This window comes from Nilaparvata lugens, chromosome X (genome assembly GCF_014356525.2).
Source record: "Nilaparvata lugens isolate BPH chromosome X, ASM1435652v1, whole genome shotgun sequence".
NCBI classification, from domain to species: Eukaryota; Metazoa; Arthropoda; class Insecta; order Hemiptera; family Delphacidae; genus Nilaparvata; species Nilaparvata lugens.
The window spans coordinates 36,766,735-36,782,471 of NC_052518.1; the positions used below are offsets into that span (position 1 = coordinate 36,766,735).

Here is a 15,737-nt window from a genome sequence, read left to right on the forward strand (position 1 = left end):
CAGACTGGGTCTTGATAGTAGCCTGACTCAAATTGACGGCTCCTTTCGACACCTTTGAAGTGGAATTAACGACTCCAGTATGCTCTTTGACGAGATGAGGATCCCATTCCACTGACCGGGAATAGGGGTCTATTTTCACCCGGTGCTCATGAAGAAAATCCATACCAAGAAAAATATCTGGAGGAAGTCCTTCCATTATTTTGGGCGATGTTGGTAGAGATATTCTGCCAAATTCCAGGTTGATTCAAACACAACCAATTAGACGAGTAGCTGCTCCATTAGCCATAGCAGCGCTGCGGTGCACAGGCTCTCGTTTCACTGTTTCTAAACTATTGAAAGCTTTAGAGCTAATATAGTTAGACTCTGCTCCGGTGTCGAGAAGAGCACTATACTGTCTGTCTGCTATTTCCACTGTGATGAAGAGATGGCTGTCATCGTGGAGCTCCGGCTGTGGAGCTCTGTCTCTGTGGAGCACTCTTCTCCTCGAACTTAATTCATTCATATCGTCTCACTAAGTGTAGCAAGTCGTCGATGGTAAACACTTCAGCCTCCCTGATGTAGAGCTTGTAGCGAGGTAAAAGATTTTTGTATAATCTCTGTACCTGGCTCCTCTCTGAAAAACTACCTCTTCTTCTCATCAGCGTTAGCAGCTCCTTGACAAAGTCGTCTATCAGCTCATTTTCTTCCTGCCACCTGTGTAGAATTTCATTCTCACAGGTATAGCGTCTCCAATGTCACCTCTTCGCTAACTGGTGCTGGCCTTTGCGCTCCTCGACAAAGCACCTCCTCCCCATTATCAAAAACGGGGAGCATCACAACAATCCGCCATCGTTGCTCCAGTAAAGCCCTCCTCAGGCTCGTACCTGTGCCATCTGTCAGCACTGAGTCGAGAAGTAGATCAATCAAGCCCTGATCGTGCACTCTGTACACCCAGGAGTTGCTGGAGTCGCCATCAATCTCTGGAGACGTCTCCTTGGGTATTTCTTCCAGTCTGGAAGATGCAGTGACCTCCGCGACTGGTGGCCACAGTGCTGGAGCTCCTTCCTCTTCCTGACCTGTGCCAGATATGCCACTGATCCTGTTTAGACCGGTGACCTCCACCATTGTCCTCAGGTGGTTTTCAACAAGAGCTCTAATGAGCTCTGCCATGGTTCCAGTTGTTGGTAGCCCTGCCGTGGCCAAGAATTTCACTGCTTCATCCCTGTGAAGCCTGTAGATCCAGGCAACTCTTGGATCACTGCTGTTGTCTCCTGTATCCTCCTTGACGCCTTCCTCACCTCTGAAATTATCCCCCTCTCTAGCACTCATCACTGTTCTTCTCCTCCTACTTTTAGCACCACGTTTGGGTGCCAATCTTCTGATTGGATTTTTGCCCACACCTTCTTCTACTAGAATTCCCAGTGTTGCTCTGGGTCGGCTAGACTCAGTCAGCATCTGGGGTGGGCCGCAGCAGGGGACAGTAGGCTTGGTGTGGTGTCCGTCAACCACCCTCGTTCGAGTCAGGGGTTGGAACAGGGCCTTGAGTACCTTATTGAAGTGATTCTCTCTTTTAGGAAAGAGGGGCCGAGCTTTTACACTGCCTAATAGGGTTGGGCAGGGAGAGATAGGAGTAGGAACAATCTGGTGTCTTCCGTGAGTATGGTCTCCGGGACGGGAGAAGCATTGCCAATTGTCACTGGTTGTCCTCTTGCTATTTCCATCGGGGATTAGCAAGGTACAAGAGCCCTGGGACCGGGTGTCATGGCTGGTCACCAGGTTTCTCACCTCAGGCACCGGCTGTTTCTGGCTATCAGGACTGGCGTCTCGGGGTCGAGGAAGGCCTTTCCACCGAGTTCAACAGCTCGGTCACTGGCTGCCTCCTGTGTCCAGGATCAATGTCTCGGGGTTGAGAAAGGCCCTCACAAGCCTTACTCGAGGTCCTCCTGCTCTTCCTGGTCCTCCTCGTGATGTTTCTGGGTCTAGTCAGGTTTTAGCCAGAAATTTACCTTGTTGCTACTGGTCGAAACAGGCAGGCTGGCATGCTAGAAGTGACAGAAGTGGTCGTACAGTACTCCGAGTACCTGCGAGTGCTGTATTTTGGAGCTTCCAGTGTCTTCTATTTTAACTCCAGTTTATAGAAGGTGCAATTTGGAGTAGTCAAAAGATTAGGATTAGACTCTGGTCACAAGCTGTACTCACTCTCTGGCTGCATGCTGCCTCCTTCAATAGTTCTCGACCGACTGTCTGCACTGGATTGCCCTTCTCCACTGCTTGGTGAGTCTCCCTTGGCAGCTGAGTGGGAGAAGATAAAAGTGGGCAGCATAGTCGAGCAGTAGCTCAGTGCCCACATCACTTGTTGTACAACGAGATCTTATAATGAGATTACCAAGCGTTATCAAAACTAGCTCTAAAATAAATTTCCCTCACTAGTTACAAAATACATCGTGACAACCTTTTTTACCATCACGTTGAATGCCTCCATCTCCCTTTTTGATCTTACTCTTGTTTTCATGTGAAACTTTTTTTTTTGTTTAACAAACTTTTCACACAATTATTTTTTAATGATTAAATCCCACTTCTGACACCAATGTTATAAATTTGCTTTTGTAATTTTGACACTTTATTCAATCAAAGTTCACATCAAACAAGATAAAAATAAGAATAACATAATCTTTGAACATCAAAATCCAACTTAAAACTCTAGTTATTTACTTGTAAACGTTTGTTGCTAAAACAGTCACCTTGGCAACCATACTCACATGATATCCACATAGGGCTAGCCTACATCAATTTGATGCTATTGGTACCCTACCATACCCTAGGTATGAAACTCCTTAAGCCTTGTCCACACTGAACAAATGTTTGACATACATGTTTGGCAAAGGTGTTTGTTGAGGAGCTCTGGGACAATCATTTTAAGATGTTTGGACAATCATTGTTTGTCAAACTGAAAATTACTGTTTTTCCAAACATTTTTAGTCTTGACAGCTGTAAATCAACTGTTAAACATGAAACCTGTTCTTCCCACTTACAAATATTTTGTTTGGTGATGCGTCCACACTGGCCATGGGCAAACATTGTTGTCAAACATTGAAATTTGCCCAAACTTTTTCAACAAACATGTTTGTCGAACATTTGTTCAGTGTGGAAACGGCTTTAGCATTATGTGTTTAGAAACTGAAACCATTTCTTTGACTGAAATAAAGTGGTCTATTTACTAGATTCTGACCAATGATTAATATTGTTTTTTTTTTAATGAGACTGCTACCATAATTACTATTAATTAATTTATCTTTGATGATCAGCTTCTTTCTTAACATTCTTATTATTTTTCATTTAGTGATATTGGGCACCGAGCTTTGAACATTATCTATTTATTGATAAACATAACTCAATTTTTCAAAATGATTGGGGAGGGACTAACAGGTACAGCCCAAAACTGTTTCTTCCCCGAATTTTGATTTATACACTATAAATACTCCAAAAAGTAAGTTATGTTCCATACACTTGAATTCAGGTGAAATTTTCAGTCCAAATATTTGAAAACATAAGAGTTCTAATTTAGATTGTTTACATACCAAATTGAATAAAAAAAAAAACACTCACTAATCACTTAGAACTGTAAAATAATGATTGACTTTGAATATTATGATATATACCATCTCATGTCAACAAATCAGATTACTGTATTCTGCTTGTGTCAATTTAAATTTCTAGATTTCTCGCGAGATACGGTAAGCTTATAGATTACACAGCTGATCTCCCACACAGGCACACACATCTTCTGATTTCAACACTCTGCCTCTGCACTCAGGTTTTCTTAAACCTTGCAGAGACCCTCCTTATATATTATATAATTACTTATTATACTACCTACTGCATATCTAACTATTATGTTATGTATTTTATACTTTAAGTTTCAATTTTGTAAGTTGTTCAAGTAGATCTAAAATATCATTGATTGGTGATTCTTCTTGAAATTCATTTATTTATTCCAAATATCTTTTATTTATCAAGACAGTATATTCTGTCGTGATTCAATTGGAATTTCCATAATAGATTATATCTCTATTCAGTTCACTAATAGGTAATAAGATATCTTGGTATGGAGTTGGGAAAGGATAGAACTAGTGTATCTAATATAACATTTCCTCTAACATTTTTTTTGAATTATCAACATGATTAAACAAATCCTTTGTGATATTTGATGTTCCAGACACTAAAAGGGTGCACAATAGCACAGATATCAAGGAAGAAATGAACCCTATCATTGCACTTTGGCTCGTGGAAGCAAAATTGAGGATCAGGAGGAGTAGCAAGTTGGTTGACGAATTAATTTCAACCAGCAATTAGTCACTTTCGATTCCCTAGTTACCATTTTTCCAGTCTCAATGGTGGATTTTTTAGTCCTAATGATACATTTTTCAGTCATAAATGGTGCAATAGTGTGTTTCTTAGTGGGCAGTGTAACAAGCTGAAAAAAGTGCGAATTTTCAACATATCAAAATAAAAACGTTGAAAGATAAAGAAATTGATTGCAATACCACAATTTATTTGTTAAAAATTACTCTACATTACAGAACCAGGTTTCATGGTAACACCTACCACATCTTCAACACACTTTCCTCCAACCACTTCACCTCAACATATTTCCTGATACCATGAAACCTGGTTCTGTAATGTAAATTAATTTTTAACGAATATAGTAGTATTGACAACATCAACGTCTTTTTCTTTCAATTATGAGGAAAGAAATTCTACATCTCTTACCATACAATCAAATTATAAAAAAAAAGTTTTCTCCAATTAGTAATTTTTGAGTTATGAGCGCCTAAAGTTGAGATTTTTGGGACAGATCATTTCAAATTTGGTAAAAATTGAATTCATGAAATGATGATGATACATTTCTCATGGTATTGAAAAAATAAATAATTGGTTGATTGAATAAAGTGAAAATTTCCTGACAATATACATTTTTGAGATAGTTATTGCATTCACAAAAATCTGGTGTGGCACACTCACACAACCTCCCTAGCCGTTATGAAAATTTCGGCAGAAAACGACTCGTTTTTCTCCAGCCTAAGAGTCGAGTTTTCGGAAATATTATTTGAAATTGTTCAGCTGACGAAATCAATTATTCTGCTATCTCTTCCAGTGAATGATAATCTATTAGAATCAACAGTTGTTCGATTAAGTTTGCCTTAACTCTCATTGAGTTTGTATTTGAATAATCAATTTTTTTGGAAAAAAAGAGCTTATTATAAATTATAAGTTAAAATGTTACTGTGCATTAATTGTAGAGATTTTCATGCTCAATCTTTTCCACTCGAAGTTTTTTGTTTAAATTGTTTTTGATGCCTGATAATTGAGAATATAAAATCAAAATGTTGCATTGATGAGGCAGACCTCCTGAAATCTTCACAATTATTATGGTACTTGGGACAGTTGATAGAGCTTATCAACGACTATTTTAGGTATTAATTTGATCAAAATCGTTTTAGCCGTTTTTTAGAAAATTGCAAAAAACCCTGTTTCTGACATTATTTTTGCCATTTTTGCCGCCATCTTCAATTGCAATTGATCAAAATTGTTCGTATCGGATTCCTATAGTGTAAGGAACTCAAGTTTCAAATTTCAAGTTGTTCTATTTATTAGTAGATGGGATATTGTGTACACAGATATACGTACACTCATACACTCACATACACACACATAAACCTATGGACCTGATACCCAAAAATCACTTTTTTGGTCGAAGGGGACTTTGGAACGTATAGAAAATTGGAAATTAGGAAATTGGAAATGTTGTCAAAAACAGGGTTTTTAGTGATTTTCTCGAGATGGCTCCAACGATTTTGATCAAATTTATACCTGGAATAGTCATTGATAAGCTCTATCAACTGCCACAATTCCCATATCTATGAAAATTTTAGGAGCTCCGCCCCATCAATGCGAAGTTTGATCTTAGATTCCCAAACAGGCAATTCCCAGGCTTGAGATACAATTCAAACAAAAACTTTCAAGTGGAAAAGATTGAGCATGAAAATCTCTACAATTGCTCAGTAACATTTTCACCTAAGATGAATATAATCTCAAAATTTGAGAAAATGTGATTATTCAATTGTAAACTGTTGGCAACTGTTGATTCTATCAAATCATTTACTATGAAGAGATAGCAGACCTCGTGTGTCTCCAGCGTTATTGTCCGCGTGAACACTAGCGTCAGGTGATCAATTTTCATAATGGCAAGGAAAGTAGTGTGAGTGCGCCACACCAGATTTTTCCAATTTCAAATGAAAACTGTCAATAATTTCATCCTTGGATTGTTTATGATTAGCAAGGCAATATCTAGCGTACACTTCAGTTTTGCGCACCACTCCAAAGTAGCATTCACTGTATCTCGGGCAGCATAAATTATGCTTTCTGAGCTAACCAATGACACTGGACCTCACCTCAAAATGTGATCAAATTGAATATAATGGAGAGAAATTCAATATATTTTAGTGTGAGCTGTTCATAGCTTCCTTACACAGGTGCATGTAATGTACATTGTATACATGTACCATTGCCTGGAGACGCTACAGCGGTCTGAAATGGCGTTAGGGCCAGACCACATTTAGCGTTTTATCAGGAACCAACCCAATCAGCCAAACGGAGAGCTTCCTGCCCTGCCGACTCTAAAAACGCCATCTGAAAACGCCTGAAAAAACGCTTGAAGTGGTCTGGCCCTTACAGTTTGCATGCGGGCTGCTTATCCTGCACTACCTTTTCACAAAAGAATCGAACTACAATAGATTCATAGCTGTACGTTGTTTTGTTCTCTTTACATTCACTGTCAATTTATTAGTGCATACATTTTTTAACCCTCCTGTATTGGCTACCAGTACCTTATTTGTTGGTTCACTTGTCAGCCACAAGCGAAAATTACAGTGGATGTCACATTTCAAATTCTCGCAAATATGTTCAAGTTGAGACAACCAATCCAGTCCTAGGTGACAGTTTTGTAAGCAAACCCATGAACCTTCCAATTTTGCTTTTTCAACTGTTTTCGAAGCCAATTCTCCCTGAAAAATAAATCAACATCGATTCTCTGATTTCAATTATTGCATATTTATGATTAGCATGTCAACACTCACAGACGAAACTAAAAATGACAATGAATGTATATGGTTTTATCCGAATGGGTTAATTGCTAGTTCCATATTCAGATGCCCCGAGATTAAAACTTGGATATTCTTCTCATTTTTGGAATGACCAATCGCCGTCATTAGTCATTAGTTCCGGTGCCTATAGAAACAGTATTGTTGTCAATAGCAACACTAATGACTTCATCAAGAGCTTGAATAATTGTTCAAATATGCATCCCAATGATAAAGATTGAGTGATTGTTGGGGATGTTTACTTGTTGAGCGTTGATAATGAGGTACGGTACCATGTATGTAAATGTAATGAATGGGAATTGTTTTAGGTTGTTCGGTCGTTGATGGTTTAAACCAACTAGATTATCTGATGGTAGACAGACTTGTATCGATCATAAGCATGCAAAGAAGCGAGCAAAGTTCAATTGGGCCAAAAGTAGCTAATATTTTCAAGACAAACTCCACTCATCACTTTGCGACAACACATCATGTGAGTGTTAATGTATTACACCAGTCAAATCCTGAGCTAGTTCAGATAAATTTTCCAAAATAAGTGAACTTGAACTAAAACAATAATAATAGGGAACTCTGTGTGATAAAGATAATAGTGTAACTAAACTGGCGGGTGGATCTGGTAGCGGGCACAAACAGTTCGGACATAAACTTAAACCTAGTTGGGAGGTCGGCCCAGTCCTGCCTATACGACCCTGGAAGACGCCCTCTGAGCTTGAGTGGGTTGAAATCTCAACCCCAATGGGAAAGAGGCACAAACTCCTCCAGGAGACGCAGACCACAGCAGAACTGTTCGACTCTCCCTCTTATATATTTAACATGCCTTAACTAAGTGAGAACAGGGCGACTAGAGAAACATAATGAATGTTGAAACAAAATAGATTTAATTTACGAAATAAATTGAATAAATCGATATTATGTATCTCTCAATAGTTCGCAAGAATGTCCAATTAGTTGTTAACGTTGGAACATAAAATTCTTCTCAACTCACATTGAATTCGAATTCTAATACTACACCAAATTAATGCCTTAGACATCGGCTTAAAAAGAAACATAGGTACACACATTTAACAACTCTCTACATTATGAATATATGCATTGTCGTCAGGTTAATTGTTAACAAAATTATAACTGTCTTTTCGTTAATGGTACAATTGAATAAAATGGACAAAGTGATTATAAGTGTTCCTCAGTAGTAGGCGAGAATATCCAATTAGCTGTCAACGTTGGAATATGAAATTCTTTGCCACTCTCGTCCAGCTCAAATTCTAATAAAACACTAACATTTCAATTAAATAACATTCAGAGTAATCATCAACTTGATCAATTAGATAATATTAAATGATAATAGCACAGTACAACCTATCTCTTACTACAGCTACCAAATAAACTAAGATAGAAGTAATTTTCGACAATTTCAAAGGGAAGGTTTGGTCAAATATTAAATCAATTAGACTGGCCAGAATAAATCCACTCACCCATGATAATGATTTCGAGGGTCACTTTCATTAGGGTTCAAAACCTATTCGGGTTGGAGTCACACAAATACGTTTTTCCCACGAATTAATTCATTGTTCTCACGGAAAATAATCACACAAATAAGTTCCAGAGAATATTTCAGAAAAGTACAGGCGAAAGTAGGGGAGATTTGGGACTTTGAGGCCACTTTTTTGCTTGAAATTCCCCTACCCCCTCTCGCCCTCAGCCATCCAACACCTTTGCCCTCCACCTGCCCATCACCCATCCACCGCTGGGTGGGAAGTGTTCTAAAAATAGTTTTCCCCCCTCCAACACCTCTCTCACTCCCTCTCCCCCCCTCTCTATCTCCCTCACTCTCTCTCTCTCTCTCTCTCTCTCTCTCTCTCTCTCTCTCTCTCTCTCTCTCACTCTCTCTCTCTCTGTCTCTCTCTCTCTCTGTCTCTCTCTCTCTCTGTCTCTCTCTCTCTCTCTCTCTTGGTTATCTCTTGGTTATGTCGAGTGAGTAAACGTGTGTCAGTTCGGCTCCGTCTTCTAACAGATATTTCGTAGGGTTATACAGTTCAATTCACTTCAAATTATACATCTAGTTATTCAGTTTCTCGAGCTTAATTCAATAGTGAAATTATATTTTTGATTAACTCACACTCTTTTTATTTATTTTGAAAAAAACATTCCTAATTCTTCAGTCTACCTTCTCGCCTGTAAAAGTGTAAATCCACCTAACGGTACATGATGGTTTGACCGAACAGAGGCACACCGAGGAATGAGGTCAATGCTCCGAAGCCAGGGCCAGCTATTTCTGGATCAGTGTCTGAAGAGACCCTCCGAATTATTTGACAGCAAATCAAAGAGTCTGTCCATTGTGCTGTATCAATGGCAGTGAAGTCTATCTTTGAGGAACTTCAGGCATTGAAGGAGGAGAATAAACAGCTGCACGATAGAATTTGTGAGCTTGAGGTGTCTTGTCACCTGATGGTCGACGGCTTCGAGCAATATGGGCGCCAACATTCTATACGTATTTTTGGGATCCCAGAGAGCGACAAAGAAGACATGGACCTGCTGGCGCTCGATGTCTTCAACAAGAAGCTGAACGTGCCCGTGACTCTGGCAGATGTAAACCGCTCGCATCGCATTGGAAGGCGTCAACCACCTCAACAAGGGCAAGCTAAACCCAAGGACCAACCCATCATAGTACGACTCTGCAGCTACCGGACCAAGAAGATGATCTTCGATGCTAAGAGGAAGCTGAAGGGTTCCGGCGTCACCATTCGCGAGGATCTGACTGCGGAGCGTCTCAAGATCCTCAACGCTGCGGCCGACCGTCATGGGCATAGGAATGTCTGGTCATCGGACGGGAGGATCAAGATCTCTATCGGCGAGGGAGGATCCAAGAGGGTCCACACAGTCGAGAGGATGACCGACCTTCAAAAAATAAAGGTAAATTAAATCATTTCAGGATTCGATGACTAAGGTGCCCTTCACTACAATAATAGGAAATTCGTGTTAATACATTTCACAGTAGATATACCTTGGCATTTTTCATGAGCTGGCTTTCTGTTCTATAAATGAATCTTTCCACTGCTATTTATGATTATACATGAGGCAATTATTTCAAACTAAGGAGATCCACATTTGTTAATACTGATTAATAATTTATCTTGATATAAATTCCCAAAACTACATTCAATGCATCAACTACTATACTCCAGAGGGTACTTAGAGAATCATTATCTCTATTCTTACTAATAATTATTACATCTCTTACCAAAATTATTTCCATAATTAATAATTTTCTAAATGCTGAATTTCAAATAAATTGGATGATTAACATACGTTATAGATATGGATGTAATCTATAGGTAAAGATAGTAATCTCTTCTATATAATGATATCTTCTACTGTTGCCACAGCTTGAACAATAGAAGCTAATGTGTGAAGAATTATTGATAGAACAGAGGGGTGGGTAGTCTGTTCATATGCTTATATAGGGGCTGTGTTTCATTTAACGTTATCTTAGACATTCATCACTAAACTATTACAGTTCTCAATTTACTACTTTTATCATTATTGCAACTCCCAATAGTTAATTATACTTCTAATACTATATAATATTTTTCATACTTCACCGTTCAATACTATTTGAAACTCATCTAAAATAATCTAGCACTTTCTCCATCGTCTCCTCTACTCCTTATTTTTTCTTTCTCGTTTCTCTTCTTGATCTTATATTTATAATGATTACTTGAATATTGTTGTTTGCGATGATGATTATTATTCTTTTCTATTCTTCTTCTTCTTTTCTTCTTCTTCTTTTTCTTCTTCTTCTTTTTTTTTCTTCTTCTTCTTTTTTTTTCTTCTTCTTCTTCTTCTTCTTCTTCTTCTTCTTCTTCTTCTTCTTCTTCTTCTTCTTCTTCTTCTTCTTCTTCTTCTTCTTCTTCTTCTTCTTCTTCTTCTTCTTCTTCTTCTTCTTCTTCTCTTCTTCTTCTTCTTCTTCTTCTTCTTCTTCTTCTTCTTCTCTTTCTTTTTCTTTTCTTCTTTTTCTTCTCTCCTTGATTAATTCAAGATCACAATGCGATGTTCCATTTCTTATTCTATAGTTCAGTTTCATAAGTTCTTCGCAATTTGTGCACATTCCTTCTTTCTCTTCTTTTCTTCCCTATTATTATCATTATTCTCCCTGTGATTTTTCCACTAGCTATCCAGCATGTTCAAATGTTTATTTTTCTTTCTATATCTATTCATCTTTCTACCTTTTCTCTTTCTATCTGATTACCTTCTACTAATATCCATATATTATATTATAATATCCATATATTCATCCATATAATATTCGATTCTTTCCCACATTAAATCATACTATTCCTCTTCAATTTTATGCGAATATTATTCATCATCAGTTATATTATGTATCTTTCCTCTATTGATAACCTTCTTCAAAGATTTTTCGTTTTTCTGCTGGCTTCTTCTTCTCTTTTTCAGTTTTTACTGGATCTCATTTCGCTCTATCTCCACCATGAACATGATCTTCTACTACTGGATTTCATCTCTCTCTATCTCCACTTGGACTCGATTTTCCACCACTGGATTCCATCTCTCTCTGTCTCCACTTGGACTCGATCTTCCACTACTGGATTCCTTCTCGCTCTACCTCCACTTGGACCCGATTCTTCCACTACTGGATACCTACTCGCTCTATCTCCACTTGGACCAGATCTCCCATTACCAGTTCTTCCTCAATCTTCATCTTATTCACCATTAGGATTATTCATCACCGAAACTCCACACATCTACATCTTATTGTGTTTAGTGAATTTCTGAACTAGTGCTTTGAATAGTGAAGGGAGCCGAACTGTCAAGGCATACTGAATGCACTCGAATCAAGAGACTTTTTCATTTAGGTTAAGTTTTATCAGTTTCATCCCCATTTCCCCCGTCATGTGTCGTTCTGAGGTCGGTTCACAATTGGTCTGCTGCTTCCATGATGCCTCTTACTGACACGTCAGCTCGCTCGCCCTCAAGTAGGTATGATTATTTCAATAATAGTAATAATGATGCAGGTACGTTTCTAGCAAATAAGCTCCACTCTTTCAAAAAACTTTTCAAGGCTGCTCACCTTAACGTACAATGCCTCAGTTGCCACATTGATGAACTCAGAGCAATCTTCTGTTTTCAGGACTTCAATATAATCGGAATTTCCAAATCATTTTTGAAGCCTAGTATTACATCAAATTTTGTTGCATTGCCTGGATATAATCTTTTCCGGAATGATAGATTAAATAAAGCTTGTGGGGGTGTAGCAATTTATGTGAAAGATGGTATCAAAACAAAAGTTTTAATCACATCTAAACAAGAGTATTGTTCCAGACCAGAGTTTATGCTACTTGAATTATCCTTATCTAGTAATGATAAATTACTTGTTGGTATCTGTTATCACCCACCAAAAATAGGTCATTTCACAGATTTCGAAAATGCCTTGCTTTCTCTTATGCCTTGTTATAACCGTATACTAGTTATGGGGGATATGAACACCGACTTGAACATGACGAATCGTAACTTTGACTACTTTCAACTGACTACAATTTTCCAATGCTTAAACATGACTATTTTACCCCTCGATCCAACTCATCATACTAATGAATCAGACACACTCATTGACCTTCTCATTGTTAGTGATCCCAATGAGGTTGTTCAAGCAGGCCAAATCTCAGTCCCAGCTATTTCTAGACATGATTTGATCTACTGTGTACTTTCCCATAAGATACCCAAGCCAGAACAGAAAATTATCACTTATAGAGACTTCAAAAACTTCGATGAAGCTGCCTTCCTGACTGATGTGGCTCAGACTCCATGGCATCAAATTGAAGCATTACCCTCAGTTGATGACATGGTCAAGACTTTCGAGAATTGGACTTTGACTTTGTATGACAAACATGCACCTTATGTGACAAGGAGGATTAATGGAAAACGACGAGTACCGTGGATGACTGAAGACATACTTAAGATGATGGAACGTAGAGACAAAGCACATAGAAAATTTGAAAAGACATTTGACTTGGACAGTTTGATAGAGTATAGGAGCCTTAGAAATAGGGTTAAACAGGAATTACGGAACTCGAAATTAGGTACTTGAATTCGTTTATGACAAACAATAGACAAGACTCTGAATCACTTTGGCAGGGAATAAAAGAATTTGGGCTTGGCAAACAGAAATCGAATCCACAAATTGACTTACCATTGAATAATATAAATGACCATTTCGTTTCACACTCTAACCTACGCGACGAAGTTGTCATTGCTAATCATATAGATGATCTTGAAGAGCAGGTTACAAACTTAGATTTACCAATCACTGATCAATTTCATTTCCATCCAATCTCAGAAGAAGACACTTTCAGAGCAATTCAACATATTCATAGTAATGCTACGGGTGTAGACAAAATCCCTATTAAATTTATCAAGAATATGTTATTTGCTGTTTTACCAACCATTACATACATTTTCAACAAGTCACTTGAAGAAGGCATTTTCCATGAAAACTGGAAGTTTGCTCTGGTTCGCCCTCTAAATAAAGTTCCATCACCCAATAAAGTTGAGGATTTTAGACCAATCAGTATTTTACCTGCATTGTCCAAAGTGCTAGAAAGACTCATTCATGCTCAAGTTGTAAAATTTCTAGACAACAATAGTGAGCTTCATAACTTTCAATCAGGCTTCAGGAAATTCCATTCAACTGAGACAGCTCTGCTTCGTGTCACTGCTGATATAAGGTTAGCTATGGACCAAAGAAAATGCACCATCCTCACCCTATTCGATTTTTCTAAAGCATTCGATACTGTTGATCATACAGTCCTTCTGAATAGGTTGGCTATTCTTGGTTTCAGTCACAACACGTTAGTTTGGTTTAAATCCTATCTATTAGGTAGGAAACAATGTGTATCTGTCGGTGACAAAAAGTCAACTTGGAAAAACGTTATGCATGGAGTACCACAAGGTTCAATTTTAGGCCCTCTCCTCTTCACTTTGTATGCTAATGACCTTTCTTCCATTATCAAATTCTCCAGTTTCTATACTTATGCAGACGACCTTCAAATCTATTTAAGCTGTCCCATAACAAAAATTAATGAAACAGTTGGAATAATGAATCAGGATATCAATTCGATAGTGGAATGGACAAAGAAAAATGGCCTTAAGCTTAATCCCATCAAAACACAACCGATTATAATTAGATATTCTCGTCTTATAAACAATATTGACCTTGAATCGATTCACAAAATTAGTGTAGACGGGAATGATATTCCTTACTGTAGCTCAGTTAAAAATTTAGGCATTATTATGAATAATACTCTTGACTGGTCAGAACAAGTGAACAAAACTTGTAAAAAGGTATTCTCAGCCATGCATGCATTGAAGAAAATGCACGATATCCTCCCTAGAAACATTAAATTATTATTGGTTCAATCTCTCATCTTCCCACATTCAATGTATTGTAATTCTGTTCTTAACAATATGCAAGTCACTCTGAATGATAAACTACAGCGTTGCCAAAATTATTGTCTACGTTTCGTCTACTCTCTCCAACGCCATGATCATATCACCCCAGCCCACATTGCTAGTTCAACATTGAAGCTTCCTGATCAGAGGCTTTTTCGAATAGTCAAGCTTGTTAGAGATATCTTGAAATACGGTAATCCGAACTATTTTAAAGATGATTTCAAATTTGTCTCTGAAGGTAGATGCTTCACATACTAGAACCGGAGAAAGTACTTTAAGGATACCCAATCATCGAACTACTATTTTCACAAAATCCTTCTTAGTCAGTGCCTGTCGTGCATGGAATACACTTCCTGTTTCTATCAGGTCTATCGAGAGCCGAGCGAGCTTCAACCTGACTTTAAAAAAACATATTTTGGAGCAAATGACTGAAACTGTCCGGCCCTAGAACGATCACATGACAACCATCTCTCACCCATTCCACCAATATAACCTTTAAACCATGTTATAGAACGAATTGTATATATATATATATATATATATATATATATATATATATATATATATATATATATAAACTCATGTTATTTCAATTATCCACTGCATACTGCTGTATATTACTGAAATTTGATAACCCTGATCTACTTTCAGCCTACTTCATTTTATTAATCAATTATTCGATCTTATCTACCTAAATAATTATTTTACTTTATCAATTTTCTGTTTTTTTCTCTCTTCAATATTCATATTGATTAAAACTTTTACAATATTTCCATTAATAAATGAATCCTTAGTTTAAATAACGAAATTAACGTTTTGGTAGAGAGTTAGTGGGGAGGATATTTTTATTATTCTTCCCAAAGAATGGACATTGATATGTACAAAGCTCCGCCAATTTATGTAGATGCATAACAATATGATTATTATCTATAGTTATTATATTACAAATTGCTTTTTCATATCATATACAGTTCTATAGTTATTTCCCTATTCTATATTATGTAAATTCATCTATAATTTTGCTTTATTGTAAGCTATTGTATATAAGTGTATAAGCCAGTATATATTGTAATCTACATAAATAAAGTAATCAATCAATCAATCAATCAATCTCTCTCTCTCTCTCTAATCTAATCT

The 15,737-nt window shown here is 37.5% G+C and overlaps 1 protein-coding gene across 1 annotated transcript in view; it reads right to left on the reverse strand.

Annotated features, from left to right (window-relative positions):
* Positions 1 to 15,737, reverse strand: part of LOC120354997 (dynein heavy chain 7, axonemal-like) — a 423,355-nt gene that overhangs the window by 79,392 nt on the left and 328,226 nt on the right. The window contains exon 9 of the mRNA XM_039443220.1: positions 6,867 to 7,043. Coding sequence (XP_039299154.1) covers positions 6,867 to 7,043 — 177 coding nt within the window. The remainder of the gene's footprint in view (positions 1 to 6,866; positions 7,044 to 15,737) is intronic.